The sequence below is a fragment of the Pelobates fuscus genome, chromosome 6 (genome assembly GCF_036172605.1).
Source record: "Pelobates fuscus isolate aPelFus1 chromosome 6, aPelFus1.pri, whole genome shotgun sequence".
NCBI classification, from domain to species: Eukaryota; Metazoa; Chordata; class Amphibia; order Anura; family Pelobatidae; genus Pelobates; species Pelobates fuscus.
The window spans coordinates 101,010,346-101,026,928 of record NC_086322.1 but is presented as its reverse complement, the minus strand read 5'-3'; the positions used below and the strand labels follow the sequence as shown (position 1 = coordinate 101,026,928).

At 40.8% G+C, this 16,583-nt stretch overlaps 1 protein-coding gene across 1 annotated transcript in view; it reads left to right on the top strand.

Annotated features, from left to right (window-relative positions):
* The first annotated feature begins 535 nt into the window (after positions 1–535).
* LOC134614381 (plasma kallikrein-like) overlaps positions 536–16,583 on the top strand; it is a 56,442-nt gene continuing 40,394 nt past the window's right edge. Inside the window, exons 1-4 of the mRNA XM_063458091.1 lie at positions 536–625; positions 899–957; positions 13,518–13,677; positions 16,043–16,149. Coding sequence (XP_063314161.1) covers positions 900–957; positions 13,518–13,677; positions 16,043–16,149 — 325 coding nt within the window. The 5' untranslated portion in view covers positions 536–625; position 899. The remainder of the gene's footprint in view (positions 626–898; positions 958–13,517; positions 13,678–16,042; positions 16,150–16,583) is intronic.

Genomic DNA, 16,583 nt, shown 5'->3' with positions numbered 1-16,583 from the left:
GAGAAATCTCAATGTATCTTTCCTGGTAAAATATTTTATAAACAAATAATTGTGCCTTTTTAAATCATAGTTGGTCCTGTGATGATGGGACGGAATACACTATACACTTTGTGCTTTACATAAATATAATGCTTTGAGTACAACCATTGATGACTTATATCATCATGTCAATAAATACATCAAAACATCATACAATTCAGGACCTTAGAACTGATGAAACATCTGCAGGGTCAAAGTGATCAAATACTGAAATATCAGCAGATGAATCAAAACCTAATTTTGTTCAATTTACAATATCTGATGATTTAAAGGCTATTTATGTAAAATTACACAAGTTAATGTGTTAACGACCAAAACATACTTTTAAGTAACTTTTTATATATGTAACATTATTTGTCCTATTTTACTTTTTAGAGGAAATGCTTTTCTTTAGGTTTTTGTTTTTTACAACAGTGATGATGCAACGGCAAACTGTTACAAATTCTGTAGTTAAACATTGCCTTAGCCGAATTGTGAAACTCAATGTAAATATGCTTTCCTTATCCTAACTACTAAGTAGAATTCTGGAAAGAACAAAAAGTTTACTCCATAAAGCTTTTAGAAAATCACGGAGCAAGTAATCCAGGTAAAACTAATTCTTTAGCTTTTCTTTAAATGAAAAAACAAACCAGCATGTGTGATGCATTCTAACGTAGCCTGAATAAAATCACATCTATTGAATTTAAATATAATTCATGAATGAGAACAGATAAACTGTCTAACCTGTAATAATCCATTTTTATTGAAATAAATATTTACTCACGTTTAATAGATTTCATTTGTTAGGGTGGCTTAAAGGTTATCCGGTGTGCATGTGCATTGAATTTGAAATATATTTCCCTGCTATTTTATCTTGTAGGATGTCTTGGCTGTGCAGAATATTTTGTTGCGTTGTTATCTTTCCTTTGATAAGTGGAGGTATGTAATTATTGAAGTCTCTTTTTCAGGCATTTGTAACAATTTTGATGTTTCAGTATTACAGTTAATACGTGAGGTTGGATACCGTTATTATTATCAATACTATATCCTTTTTTTCCAGTAATGTGTATGTACTTAAACAAGGAAAGGCAGGTAACTGTTATCTGCTAGAGACTGACGGTGAACTATTACGATATAATTGGTTCATTTATCTTTTCGTGCACTTACCTCAGTAGTAGACACATAAATAAAATTACCAATAAAACATGCTTTTCAAAGCATTCCCTCCACTGAATAAAACACTTGTTTTTTTTCCATATAAAGTTATACATTGTATTCTGTTATTTTAATCGGCCTGCCAGTTAGCTTTGTGGCTCTGTTATGATAGTTCTGAGTAGGCGTGGAGAAGTAAGAATCAATGAAAGGGATTCTTTTTTTTTTTCCATCTGAATTTTTTTTTTCAAGTTTTGTCCTAGACCATACTAGAAATTCACAGATGAATGGACACAACATATATAGCTAACCTGATTAATGCATATTATTTATTGTCCAAAATGATTTGCTTAAAGGAGAACAGTAGTTTCCGAGTTTTTCCAATATTATCTCTATTTATCGTAATATCTAACAAATATGTATTTGTGGGTTAGGAAAATAGGAGTAAATGTAGAAATTGGCACTTCTTTATCCTGTAAATTGACACCTCTATCTGAGCCTTCTGATAATCAATGTTATAAGCTATGTCTTCTGCACTTGGCAGTCAGTGTAGAGAAAGCATACACAGCAGAGCAGGATTGAAACAATGGGGAAGATTTATCGAGCGAAACACAAGTACTGAGAGCCTGATTCGGAAACCGAATTAGAAGAGCAAGAAAGGATGCGAAAATGGACCAGTGTGCTGCAAAACATATACATACTATAATTTATCCCAATGATACACCTATGGGCTAGATATATAGATGACGTCATCATAGTATGGAAAGGCTCATCTATAGAGTTTGATCGCTTTGTAGCGCTCCTTAATGAGAACGACCTCAACTTAAGGTTCACATCGGAGTTCGGTGGGAACACCCTTAACTTTTTAGATCTGACTGTCTCTATAGATAGCCAGCAATCTATACAAACAACTCTTTTTAAGAAACCTACCGCCTCGAATAGTCTACTGTACTGGGAGAGCTTCCACCCAAGTTCCCTTAAACAAGGCATTCCAATTGGCCAATACCTAAGGGCTCGCAGAAACTGCAGTACATTACAGGAATTTAAAATCCAAGCAGACATTCTGCGAAAACATTTCAAGGATAAAGGCTACCCCAACCGGTGCCTTAAAAAAGCTTACAAAAGAGCAGTGGATTCAGAGGGAAAAATTACTAGCTGAGAAGCTACCAATCACACCCACCAACGCACCACCACGCATGATCGCCACGTATGATGCCGGTTGGAACAAAGTTAAATCAGGCATCCAGAAATTCTGGCCCCTACTACTAGGCGATATACACCTAAAAAAGATTCTAGGCCCAAGGATTGATATGACAGCAAGGAGAGGCAAAAACCTAAGAGACCTCCTAGTACCAAGCCACTATCAACCCCAGCGGCCTCAGATCCGAACCTGGCTGAATACACCTGTTGTTGGGACGTTCCCATGTGGGCGATGTGTTGCCTGTAAATATAAGTCCTGTAGGTTCCAACTCAAAAACATAGCCCGCATCCGCCCCTTTCTTACGCAAGATGCTACCAAGGAGCTTGTCCATGCTCTAGTAATTTCCTGCATGGATTACTGTAACCCTCTCCTGATTGGTCTCCCCAAAAGCCATACTGCCCCGCTACAGTCTGTAATGAATGCTGCAGCTAGACTGATTTTCCTATCCAGTCGGTCCTCTCACACCTCGCCCCTCTGCCAGTCCTTACATTGGCTCCCTGTATCCTATAGGAGTCAATTCAAAGTGCTAACCCATACATTTAAAGCACTGAACAATTCCAGCCCCTCTTATATCTCTTCACTGATCCAGAGGTATGCCCCTCCTCGTACCCTCCGCTCTGCCCGCGACCACCTCCTGACCGCTGCTCGCACCCGTACGGCCAACTCACGCTTGCAGGACTTCTCACGGGCGGCTCCTCTCCTATGGAATAACTTGCCTACTGCCATCAGACTCTCCCCTAGTCTTCAATCATTTAAGAAGGGCCTTAAATCCCATCTCTTCAGGAAAGCGTATGGCCTCCCAGAGTAATCTCTCCCTTACATACCTGTCTCTTGCTCTCCTATGGGATAGTGCTTTGCTCTCTCCTCCAGCTCTGCTCACTCCTACTTGATATTTCCTATCCTAATGTTTCTAATACCCCACCTCCTATAGACTGTAAGCTCATTTGAGCAGGGTCCTCTTCAACCTATTATTCCTGTAAGTTTTCTTGTAATTGTCTTATTTATTGTTACATTCCCCCCTCTCAAAATATTGTAAAGCGCTACGGAATCTGTTGGCGCTATATAAATGGCAATAATAATAATAATAATAATATTAGACGTAACTCAAAAAGAATATCTGACAGTGAAAACAAACAAACATTCAACATTACCTCATTCTTTAATTGTAACACTGCAGGCCTGGTATACCTTCTCACCTGTGAGTGTGACTACAAATACGTGGGCAAAACTTTCCGCCCGTTCAAAGAAAGAATTAAAGAACACGTTCGATCTCCCAAACTGAGTATCGAAACCCCCATTGCCCGTCACCTCAGAGAACATCACTCTGGAAAATCCCATGGCTTACGCTTTTGTGGGCTAGAGCTAGTGAAACGGGAGAAGAGAAGGGGAGACTACGATAAATTCCTAAGACAACGAGAAAGTTTCTGGATATATAGGCTCAAGACCCTACAACCCAGAGGACTTAATGAAGGATTTTCATTTGCACCATTCATCTAAATTACAGTTACTACAATTTAATACCACTCATTTTTGTTGCTGTATGGCTTGAAATTAGCCATGTGAGAGATATTTATAAGAATAATAAAAATATAAGTCTATGCCTTATTGCTTATCTGAGCCTAATAATCCCAGTAGCTCCTAAATAATAAGCTTGCATAGCAACTACCATCTTACTTTGGAGTCATATTCATATGCTCTTCTTACAACGACATTCTTTGTTTAGACAGTTTTGTTTTCATGAACGACATACCATTCGCACGCTTGGTAAGGGTTAAATCCCTCAAGCCTACGAGTTGGCTGCCACTCAAGGACCCGGCCCCTCCCATTTTTTGTGGGCGGTCCAATTTTGGATCTTTACGACCCCCCCCCGGGATGGGCTGGCCTTAACAGGGTTTAAAATAAGGCGCCAACCCCATAACCGGTTAGCTCTTGACAAAGGCGCATGCTAGCGCCGAAACGCGCGTTGAGCGTTTACCGATTCTAATTGAATTTAGACTGTCCTACTGAGGACCACTACTATACCTTTGAGCGCTATCGACTTAAACTTAATTTAAACTGTCCTACTGAGGACCCCTACGCTATTCTATTTAAGTATTGAGCGGTAGCGACTCTAATCGTAATGATACTGTCCTACTGAGGACCATTGCTATACCTCTGAGTGCTATCGATTTAAGCTAATTCAGACTGTCCTACAGAGGACCAGTACGACCATTGCTATACGACCATTGCTATACCTCTGAGTGCTATCGATTTAAGCTAATTCAGACTGTCCTACAGAGGACCAGTATGACATTTTATTTAAGTGTTACAGACAACTCGGTCCTATTTAGGACTATAGTATAGCCTACCTGAGCGATGCTGAGATTAGTTGTGACCATTAGATTTGGGGGTTTTGTTATGCGGGGAACTTTCTAGGGCTTGATCTACACGCTTATTTTCTGGGTACTGGGACTGGAGGGGCTACTTTACTAATATCCCCATTATACCGTTCCCTACACACCTCTGGCTACAGACAAGTCTCTAGCTCTCGTTCCCACCGATAGATGTGTTTACCACATGGGAATTCAACATAAGTACACTCCCATTATGGTCTTTCAATTTTGGTTATGCATAGTGGATTTTTAGGAGTTACTGTCAACTAGGTTTTAAAGGTCCAGTGTGAACTACGGAGTGTGTATACCACTCCAACCTGGACATCAGGCTGGTATTTCTAAGGGTGTTAAGAGGTGTATAGGCACCAATCTTGCTATTTGCCGTCCACTCTCGACTTTTCCCCTTATACCTCAATACCAAGCTTGGATTCTAAAACCACTAGTTGTACCTATACTAGGGACACCGCTATCACCTGACAAGTGTGTTAGTTTGAATGACAGTGCTCCCCCTAGATTCTTTAACGGTCTCCTTAATTCACTATCGCTAAACGCTGTCAAATATCCCCTATACTCTGTATGGTACTTAGGAGTATATCTACGTAACATTGTGCATGACTCATAGATACTGTATCCATCCATTAGCCGTCTAACAGGTTTAGAACAGCTACAAATTTATTGTTATACACTATCTATATTGCGAGTATGTTTCAGTAGGTGCTTACTACACTACTCCCTCAATCCGTCTATCTCGGCATTGCCTATACACTTGTTTACTCTTTTACTCTATTTCTATTCCCTTAAGAGGGATCAATAAAGATTTATTTTTTGTAAATAGTTCGTTCTACGCTCCCTTTCACAGCATTGTTTTGCCACACACTGACGGAGCAAATCCATCTAGGGTTTAGAAGCTGATTATGGATGTACTGTTTTAGTGCACTCCACTCAGCTTCCTCTTTTTATACTATAATATTATGTATTCATCTTGTAATACACTGAGTTAGAAAATGTTTCCAATAGAGGGGGAAAAAAAGTAGTAGGAGAAAAAAAAAATCTATATTTATATTATCTACGTATTTATTAGTGTCTGTCTCTTAGTCATTAATCATCCTTTTTCCCATCAGTTATTTTTTTTTTTTGGGCACCATGAGCAGAAATACAAATCATGACCCAAAACTGGACATGTTCAGCATTGTGTAGTTCGGGTGGTCTGTGATTTGGTTACATTTCGGCTTGGAGTTTGGGAATTCGGCCAATTAACCAAATTGCAAATTTGCCTGAATTGCAGTTCGGCCCGAAACAAATCCCAAGTCTAACATATATATATATATATAAATTTGGCCAATTTATATGAAATTCCAATAATCGTATGAAATCCCAATATATATTTATATTTGAGGCTGAGCCTGTAGTTGAGGGAGGGCCTTGGGTTCCCTTTATAAGAGCCTCCATACCTCTCTCACTTACCGTTATTGGTCTGGCGAGTTGCCCCTCTCATCACTCCCTCTTTTCACATTACCCTCTAAGGTGGGCCCTCTTTATTACGGGCCTACTGCATTGTCGGTTCCGGCACACCACAACTGACTGGTGTTATTAACTATGGTATTTTATACGAATTATATGTTATCTAAACTATTATGGCAAGATTGCCCTGACCACAAATATATATATATATATATATATATATATATATATATATATATGTGTGTGTGTGTATAAAGAATCCAACAAGGCAGGCTGCTCTCCGGACTTTAAAAATAACGACCAACGTTTCGGTCCCCGCTCGGGACCCAGGGCCGGTGCAAGGATTTTTGCCGCCCTAGGCAAAAAATGTTTTGCCGCCCCCCCATATGTCCTGCCCACCATGTGACATCACAATGCCCTGCCCATATGCTCTGCCATATGGGCCAACGCCAGTCTTCACAAAGTGTCTTTTACATTAAAAAGCCTACAGGCACAGGCTATAGACACCAGAACCACTACATTATGCTGTAGTGCTTCTGGTGACTATAGTATCTATTTAATGTGAGGTAAATTAGAGATTAGTGCCACTAATAATATATTGGATTGCCTACTTACCACCAGATGAGGACAAGAGGCTGATGATGGGCTCAGTCTGGCTCCACAGGTCTGGTGTAGAAGAGGCTCTCTGGAGACTGTTTTTTAACAGTGCTCACAACAATTAACGAACAGGAAGCAGCTCCATTTTTTAGGGCCCCTTACACAGCTCAAGGTCTGGGCCCCCAGGGGGCATACGCCTACAATGCCCACCCATAAATCCACCTACATGGCCCATCCATGAGTTGGGGGTGTTTTATGTGTGCAATTTGTGTAAGGGATGTAGTGTGTTTATAGGGGATGTAGTGTGTGTTTGTGTGTAAGGAATGCATTGTATGTTTCTCTCTCTCTGTGTGTGTGTGTGTGTGTGTAAGGGGTGCAAGGTGTGTTTCTGTGTATGTAATTGAATGCAGTGTGTGTCTGTAAGCGGTGCATTAATTATGTAAGAGAACGTAAGGGATGCATTGTGTGTTTCGGGTGTGTCTGTGTGTGAGTAGGAATGCATTGTATGTTTCTGTGTGTGTGTGGGGGGGGTGGGGTGGTGCATTGTGTATGTGTGTAGTGTAAAAGAGAGGGTTTGTGGGGTAGGATAGGGACTTTTAAAAAAAAAAATCATAGTGCTCTCCCCTCCGGTCAATTATTGATTTCCCCTTCCCTTCTGTCCCTCCGTGTTCTCCCCTTCTGTCACTTAGTGCTCTCCCTTGGCCCCCTGTCCCTCTGCAGTCCCCCCTTGGTGGTCTTCTCACTCCCCCCTCCCCCCCTTAGTGGTCCCCCGTCTCCCAATCCCCTTAGTGGTCCTCCCTCTCCCAAACCCCTTAGTAGACCTTCCCCTACTCCCCCCACCCCCTTAGTGGTAATCTCCCCCCCTTAGTGGTCCTTACCCTCCTCCCCTCTCCTTAGTAGTCCTCCCTCCTTACCCCCCTTTGGTGGTCCTTCCCCCCCTTAGTGGTCCTCCCTCTCCCAAACCCCTTAGTGGTCCTCCCTCTCCCAAACCCCTTAGTAGACCTTCCCCTACTCCCCCCACCCCCTTAGTGGTAATCTCCCCCCCTTAGTGGTCCTTACCCTCCTCCCCTCTCCTTAGTAGTCCTCCCTCCTTACCCCCCTTTGGTGGTCCTTCCCCCCCTTAGTGGTCCTCCCTCTCCCAAACCCCTAGTGGACCTCCCCACCCCCGTTCCCCCTGTGTTCCTTCACCCCTTTCCCCCAGTGGTCCTGACTCACCCCTCCCCTAGTGGTCCTTACCCTCCCCTCCCCTAGTGTTCCTTGCTCCCCCCTCCCCACCCCTACGTGTCCTTACCTTCCCCTCCCCTAGTGGTCCTTACTCCCCCCTCCCCTAGTGGTCCTTACCCCCCCCTCCATCCTCTAGTGGTCCATATCACCCCTCCCTCCCTCCCCTAGTGGTCCTTATCCCCCCTCCCTCCCTCCCCTAGTGGTCCTTATCCCCCTCCCCTAGTGGTCCTTATCCCCCTCCCCTAGTGGTCCTTACCCCCCTCCCCTAGTGGTCCTTATCCCCCCCAACCTCCCCTAGTGGTCCTTATCCCCCCCCAACCTCCCATTGTGGTCCTTATCCCCCCTCCCTCCCCTAGTGGTCCTTATCCCCCCTCCCTCCCTTAGTGGTCCTTATAACCCCCTCCCTCCCCTAGTGGTCCTTATACCCCCCTCCCTCCCCTAGTGGTCCTTATACCCCACCTCCCTCCCCTAGTGGTCCTTATACCCCCCTCCCCTAATGGTCCTTATACCCCCCTCCCTCCCCTAATGGTCCTTATACCCCCCCTCCCTCCCCTAGTGGTCCTTATACCCCCCATCCCTCCCATAGTGGTCCTTATACCACCCATCCCTCCCATAGTGGTCCTTATACACCCCCCCTCCCTCCCTTAGTGGTCCTTATACACCCCCCTCCCTCCCTTAGTGGTCCTTATACACAACCCCCCTCCCTCCGTTAGTGGTCCTTATACCCTCCCTCCCCCACTAGTGGTCCTTATACCCTCCCCCCTCGTGGTCCTTATACCCTCCCCTCCCCTAGTGGTCCTTACACACCCCCCCTCCCTCCCCTAGTGGTCCTTACACACCCCCCCTCCCTCCCCTAGTGGTCCTTACACACCCCCCCTCCCTCCCTCCCCTAGTGGTCCTTACACTCCCTCTAGCATGTAAGCTCATTGCACAGGGCCCTCAACCCCTCTGTTCCTGAGTCTCCAACTTGTCTGATTACAACTACGTGTCTGTTCGTCCACCCATTGTAAAGCGCTGCGGAATCTGACGGCGCTCTATAAATATCATAATAATAATAATAATTTAAAAAAAATGATAATGAAAAGGATTATAAAAAAAAATGACTTTGAAAAAATATATCCTAAGAAAGTAATAAAATCCAATGATGTAGCGGCCTCATATATACAAGTGATATGTTTCGTTCAAGCCTCTCGGTGATACTGTGTTAAGTTCAAAAATCCAGAATGTCTCTCTCTTTAGCAACATGTTTCCAAGGTCACCTCCTTGTTTGGATAGGTATATATGGTCTATGCCAACAAACTTTAATGCTGTGAGTGGGTGTCTGTGATCAAGAAAGTGCTTGGCTATGGGTTTGTCAGTCTGACCATCCCTGTATGCTGTCCTTAGATTTGATCTATGTCCCCCAATGTGATCGCACAATGGGGTTTCAGTTTTACCAATATAGATTAACCCACAGGGGCAGGTTAACTTGTAGATGACGTAAGGTGTCTTGCATGGGATGGTACATCGAATATGATACATTTTATTATTATGTGGGTGGTTAAAAGTGCGTGATGGGACCATATGTCCACATGTCCACATGTCACGCACCCAACACATCTTACACAACCCCGTATTTGTGTCTTCTGATCCTGCTCATAACTTCTCACTGGGTCAGTGTTTACTAGCAAATTTCATAAGTTTTTATTTTGTCTCAAGCAAATCATGGGTGTTTCCTTAAACACTTTGGGAAGGGTATCATCACAAAAAAGCATTTTCCAATTACTTCTCACTATATTCAAAACTTTTGGAGCCGAATTATTGTAAGTAATTGGAAAGACAATCCTTGGGGTGGTAGTTACTACTCTTGGTGTGTGTGCAGACCTTGCTTTATCCAACGCTTTTGTCAGAGTGTGTTTTCTATAGCCACGTTCTGCCATTTGCTTAATTTGTTCTTCCATCATACTTTCATCCGAATTATTATGTATAACTCTGAGGTATTGGGTACAAGGTATTAAATATTTTAGTGCTATGGGATGAGCACTATTATGATGTAATATTGTATTGCGATCCGTGGGTTTCGAATACAGGCTATGTACAATTCTATGGTCTGAGACGGTTTTCTCCAGATCAAAAAATTTGACTTTTTCTGTGCTGATGTGAGCTGTCATCCTCACTAGTGTTGGGAGATGATTTACATATTCAACCATTGCAGGTGCTTCAGATTCTGTTCCCTTACATAGGATAAACACATCAATGATGTATCTGACGTAACTTATGGTAACATGTTGAACTCGTGTCAATATGTGTTCCATTTCAAATACATACATATACGCGGTAGCCTACATGGGTGCCATCGCTGCCCCCATGGACGTTCCAGCTATCTGCATGTACTATTGGCGTACAAAATGAAAATAGTTGTTCTTTAATGTAAATTCCAACAGTTCAAGAACAAATTCAGTAGGAGTTCCCTGATAGGTGGCAGATTGAGATAGTGCTTGCCTCATAAACTCTATATTCTGTTTATGTGGAATTATGGTATAGAGGCTACTGACATCCATGGCAGGGCTGGTGCAAGGATTTTTGCCAACGTAGGCAAACAAAAATTTGCTGCCTCCAACAGGAAACAGATGCTCCTGTACCGCACCACACTGATTGAGTGGCTGGATGGAGCACTGGGCACTTCCCTCCTGCTGGGTCATTTAAATCTTGCACCCCACCTCCCCCGGGTCAGCGCACCCCAGGCGACTGCCTATAGGACGCACCGGCCCTGGTCCATGGTGATAAGTACTGGTTGGACTTCTTGAATATATAGGCATATAAGTTTAGATAAAAGCGTGGAAGTACCTCTTATACATGTGTGTAAATTCTTCACTGTGTCTTTAATTAAGAAGTCCAGCCAGCTGGCTATTGGTTCAAGCATGCCTCCTATGGCCAACACTATCGGTCATCCTGGTGGGTTGCTCAAACTTTTGTGTATCTTTGGCATGGTATATATTATAGGTGTACCTGGATATTTTTGGATCAAATATAGATATAATGATTGATTAATGTAATTTGGTCTCAGTCCCATGGAAAGGAACCTCCTCTGCTCTTTGTTGGATTTCCTGTGTTGGATCACCCCTCATTAGAAATGTGCATTCGTTTTTGTCCGAATAGAAAATTCTGTTTTTTTCGTATTCTTTTACTAAAACGTAAACGAAAGCACCACATACGAAATATAAACAAAATGAAAGGACAAATGCCAAATGCATTAGCTTTTTGTTTAGTTCCTTTAATAGACTCCATGCTGCAGGGGAATTAACCCCCACAGCACAGAGAAAATAACACTGCACATGCGCGGAAAACCCCCCAAAAACAAGGAGGGACCAGGCAGCGCTACCAGCTTCCTCCTTATTAGAGTACTAATTCCCAACCCTCCCCCCCCCCCACTCATCAGCATGAGGTTGGTTACTGGTTTGCTTATTGAGGCTTGGTAGTGCTTGGGAAGCAAGAAGTCTTATGGCTTGGCTGGTATGCAGATTTTTGTTTAACATTGTATTAATTATCCACAGACTTCAGGTGGAAGAGGTTTTCAATCACAATTTTTCCCCACAGTAACCTATTTGGATTTTACTTCCCAAGCACTACCAAGCCTCAATAAGCAAACCAGTAACCAACCTCATGCTGATGAGTTGCATTAACAACGAAACAGCTGTCCATGAGTAGATCACTGGTTTTGCATCTTTTCCTAAATTGTGTTCCAAGCTGTTGTATACAGCAAACACAGATTAAAAGGAATCCATGTTTAAAATGGAATAAGGCAAACATGTGATTCTTTGTTAAACTAATTTGCATATACCCACCCAGAATCCTTTGCAGTTGTAACATCACTGCAGATTTGGGATTTCTGTGGGAAAAGCAAGTCTTATGGCTTGACTGGTGTGCAGATTTTTGTTTAACATTGTATTATATATATATATATATATATATATATATGAATGAATGAAAAAGAGATGCACTCACAGGTCTTGGTAGATAAAAAAATCGGTATTTTATTCTCCAAACAGGATACACATTGTCCGATCGACGTTTCGACCCCTTAGGGTCTTCCTCAGGATCCTGAGGAAGACCCTAAGGGGTCGAAACGTCGATCGGACAATGTGTATCCTGTTTGGAGAATAAAATACCGATTTTTTTATCTACCAAGACCTGTGAGTGCATCTCTTTTTCATTCATTCATATATTACAACGTGGGATAGCACCTAGGCATTTACATTAACCTATTGTTTGTTTTGGAAAGGGTGAGTGCCAAGATACATACTTTCTATATATATATATATATATATATACTATACTATTCTGAGATAGGTAAGCACTCCAGGAATTTTCTTATATAAGAAAATTCCTGGAGTGCTTACGTATCTTGGAACAGCATTAATGTTGTGTAGTACAAATGTTTTTTTTTTTTATTATTGGAGTGTAAGGCTTTTCTTTTTATATATATATATATATATATATATATATATATCCCAACTCACTATATATATATATATATATTTAAACACAAGGTCTGTCTGCAAAGTATCCAGCTATGTATTATGAAAAATAGAGGCATTTATTTAAGTAGATACAAGGTGGAAGAAACATTGTACATAGGACAATAATGCCTCAGTCCCCTTCAAGGTAGGCACATTGGGACCTCACATCGTTCTCCCAGCGTTTCTTCCACTGTTCAAAACACTCAGCAAAATCCATTGTTGGAATTGCCATCAGCTGACTCGTCGTATTTATCTGATTATGATCGACGGTCTGAAATCTCTTCCCTTTCAAAAGGTGATTTTAGTTTTGGGAAAAGCAAGGGCACCAAATCTTTCAACAGATGTTTGACCATCTTTGAAGTGTTTGTGCCACACTTTTATTTGCTCTGCACTTATTGCATCGTCCCATAAAGCTTTCTAAATAATCCAAAAAGTTTCTGTGGAGGAATGTTGAAACCTAGAACAAAATTTGATGAAGGTTCTTTACTCTACTCGCTCAGTAATTTTGAATGCAACAGTCACACAGTACACAGGCTCATTCAATAGTGTCTGTCTAGAGTCCCCACTGACTAGCACAGTAAAGTCATCATTGTTCACGCATGTGCAGTCCCATCCACTCTCGTTGGCTGCCAGGTAACATCTAAGTTGCGCAAACCATTTTTGTTATATTGACAATGGCTGGACGTTTTCCAGAGAGACTTTGTATGTATACAATAAATATATGTCCATACCAATATCATTGAATGCAGCACACAAGTATTCAGCTCTAGTAAACACAGAGCAAAATGCACTCTTTCAGTTTGGTTAACGGATACTAATACAGATAAGAGCAAAATTAACATTTATTTTCCCCACTAAAACGAATTATAGCTCAGAATTTGACATATCACCAACCTTTGCCCTACTGAACTGTAAGTGCCATAGATATGTTTTTATTGTAGTACACACAAAATTCTTATAAAAATGAATAATTCCTGTATGTTCTCTTGTCAGAATGCATTTCCGCTTTAGAAAAGGATGTTTACATTAAAGGTGGAGACTATTCCTCAGTATTTGCACCTGATGTTGAGTACTGTCAATCCGTCTGCACGTTCAATCCTCGTTGCTTAATGTTTTCTTATCTACCTGGAGACTGGGCCAGACAAAATGAGAAGTAAGCAAATAACAATCTTTTATATGACATTCTTCAATCTACCAAATACATGCTATTTGATTCAAGCCACATAGGTAGCTGATGAAAATGTTACATTATTTCTCTAGAATCACACTGTGTGGGTAACTATGATAATGCTTTTAGATAAGTGCTGCCTTAATTACCATGAGTAGAGGATTTAGCAATATTTAGACAACTAAATGATCTTTAAATCCTTAATTGTTGATGACACTGATTTGGAGACTTGTTTCACAAGGCAGAGAGGAAAGAAAAGGGAAAGGGGGGGCGCTCATCTGTTCATCTACAGACACCCTTAAAGGAATACTCTAAGCACCTGATGTAGTCAGTAGTGTGCCTAGTGTTTATGATGCGAGGATTGATTTGATGCTGTTCCACAGTAAGACATGAACCCTTTTTTGCATGGTTTGACCACTTACTTGGGACGCCTGTGCCGCATTGGGTTTTCTCAAGCAGGAGAGGCTGAATGTCTCTGTAGAGTAAATCAGTTTTGATGCAGGTTGATCAGCCAATGAGCATGGTCCTGTATGGTCCTATCTTGCTCTATCAAGCAATGTGGCTTCTCCTGTTGAAAAAGTCCAGATGCAGTGGATGCGTCTGTGGGAACCAGATTGTCAAACCACAGTAAAAATAAAATGGACTGAAGAAGTTGGAGTTGGAATTAGAGTTGGAGTGTTCATTTAGCCTCTTCCTTTTCATCTGCATAGAATGATAGATTACATTCTCCATTTCATAACCCTCAATAACTTATATAGCCAGGTGGAAGCATAGCTTGTTCAAAATCGCTCCCCCAAGAGATGCCAGAAGACAGAGAGGAAGTTTTATAGCTGCGACAATTAACGAAAAGTGCTGCAGCTGCAATAATCAAAATTATAGCAATAATATCAAAGCATTTAAAGGAACACTCTGGGCACTATAACTACTACAGTGTTAAACTGTTTTTCAAACTGTTTGACTCCTTACAAGAGGGGCGAACCATTCAAAAATGATTTGACTTCATACCAGAGGTCAACTGGTCACCGCTCCCTACTACATCACCACTTCCCAAGAATTGTAATCTCCTCAGCTGGAACTGATGTTAGCTCAGATGAGCTAAACCCTCCAGGGCTAATCTCATTGGATAAGATTGATCAGCTGACACTCTCAGCCAAAGAGCTAAGCCCCAAATTGCAGGGCTTAGCTAAAGAAAGCTAATGGAAGTTCCTGCTGAGGAACTTATAGCTCAGAACGCAAAACTAGAGGCAGTGAATGGCATCCAGCAGTCCCCAGGTAAGATGTCAAACTAAATTTTTTGACTAATTATTGTGGGAGGAAGCACCAGAGAACTCCTGGTACCATAGGAGAAACATGCAGTGGTTATGGTGCATGGAGTGTTCTTTTAACCAGGTAAAGTACATTAAAAGTGTTGACAGCTTTTTTTTTTTAGTACATCCCAAGTTTATGAAATGCTGTTAAATTTAAAAGAAGAAAAAAGGGACAGGGGAGCTCCTTACATGAGTCCCCTTTAACCTCTTAAGGACACATGACATGTGTGACATGTCATGATTCCCTTTTATTCCAGAAGTTTGGTCCTTAAGGGGTTAAACTTATTGTGAGGATGATATCCTGAATTAATGTAATGATTTTGGTGTCACTATTTTTGTAATAGACATAAATAAATCATCACGTTCTATTCTTTATTATTCATATCGATGACTAATCTCATAAAAGCAATATTCATAGATGAGTGCAGTTTTGTTTATTTTTTAAATTTACATTTTTTAGTAAAGTGGCTATTTAATTTTTACATATTCAATACTTGAAGGATTAGCTTGATCACATTATTTGTAGACATTCGTTTTAAAACACTTTGTATTCTATATTCAGTGCACAAATTATAGTTTGTTCAGTTTAACTAATCAACTCATGTGGAGAATATATTTTATGCAGAGGCATGTGTTAGTGTGCAAACATTTTGTAAAAAAATGTTTAATATAAATGTGTATTTATACATTTGACTTCTCCCATACTGAAAATTATTTGAATGTTATTTACAGTCAAGTGCATCCTGCAATGTACATGCCGTGATAGGTAATGCTTGCTGAGAGAGGTCAGAGATTAGATTACTTAGTATATAAACAAAGATTCTTTAGGCAATGCTGCCCTCTGCTAGCGACTGTTCTCTAATTTTGTTGTCGCACCAAAGGCAACCAATGAATTATGGTAAAATAACTTAGGAACAAACATAAGACGTGTGTCTTCAAACCGTATCTATACAAGCAACATTATTATATATTTAATGAAATATCCTATTAATAGTATGATTTTATTATTCAATATATTTAAAATTTTCTTTTTTTCATTTTAGATTTGCTTGCTTTTTAAAAGACGGTGCCAAAGACAAACTGCCGAAAGTTAACTTGGCTGGAGCCATTTCTGGACATTCATTAAAAAACTGCAATAATAGAATAAATGGTGAGAAGCTTCATTTTCTTTAATGTTGTATCCTTTCAGAGATTCCATAAATGAACATGTGATTTCTGAATTGTACCATCAAGTACTGAGAAAGAGATGTGACGCATAAATGCTCCATTTTTTCCCCTCCCCAGTCAAATGGTATGGGTTGAAATGTAATTTTCCACATATCTTCTCCTTACTTTTCAATCTCCCTTTCAAATAATTTGTCCCATTTTTTCACTCTCTGAACACTTTTCTGAAACAGAAATCTCCAGGACCTTATTTTGTAGTAAGGTGCTCTGTGATGCCAGGCAATGGGCTTGACCATCAGGGGATGCTTTATACAGTTATTTTCTCTTTAGATTAGTCTTTATATACCATTAATGCAACATACTAATTTATTTTTGTTTGAAATATTTTATTGGGTTTTTGTTATTTAAAAAAAAGAGTAT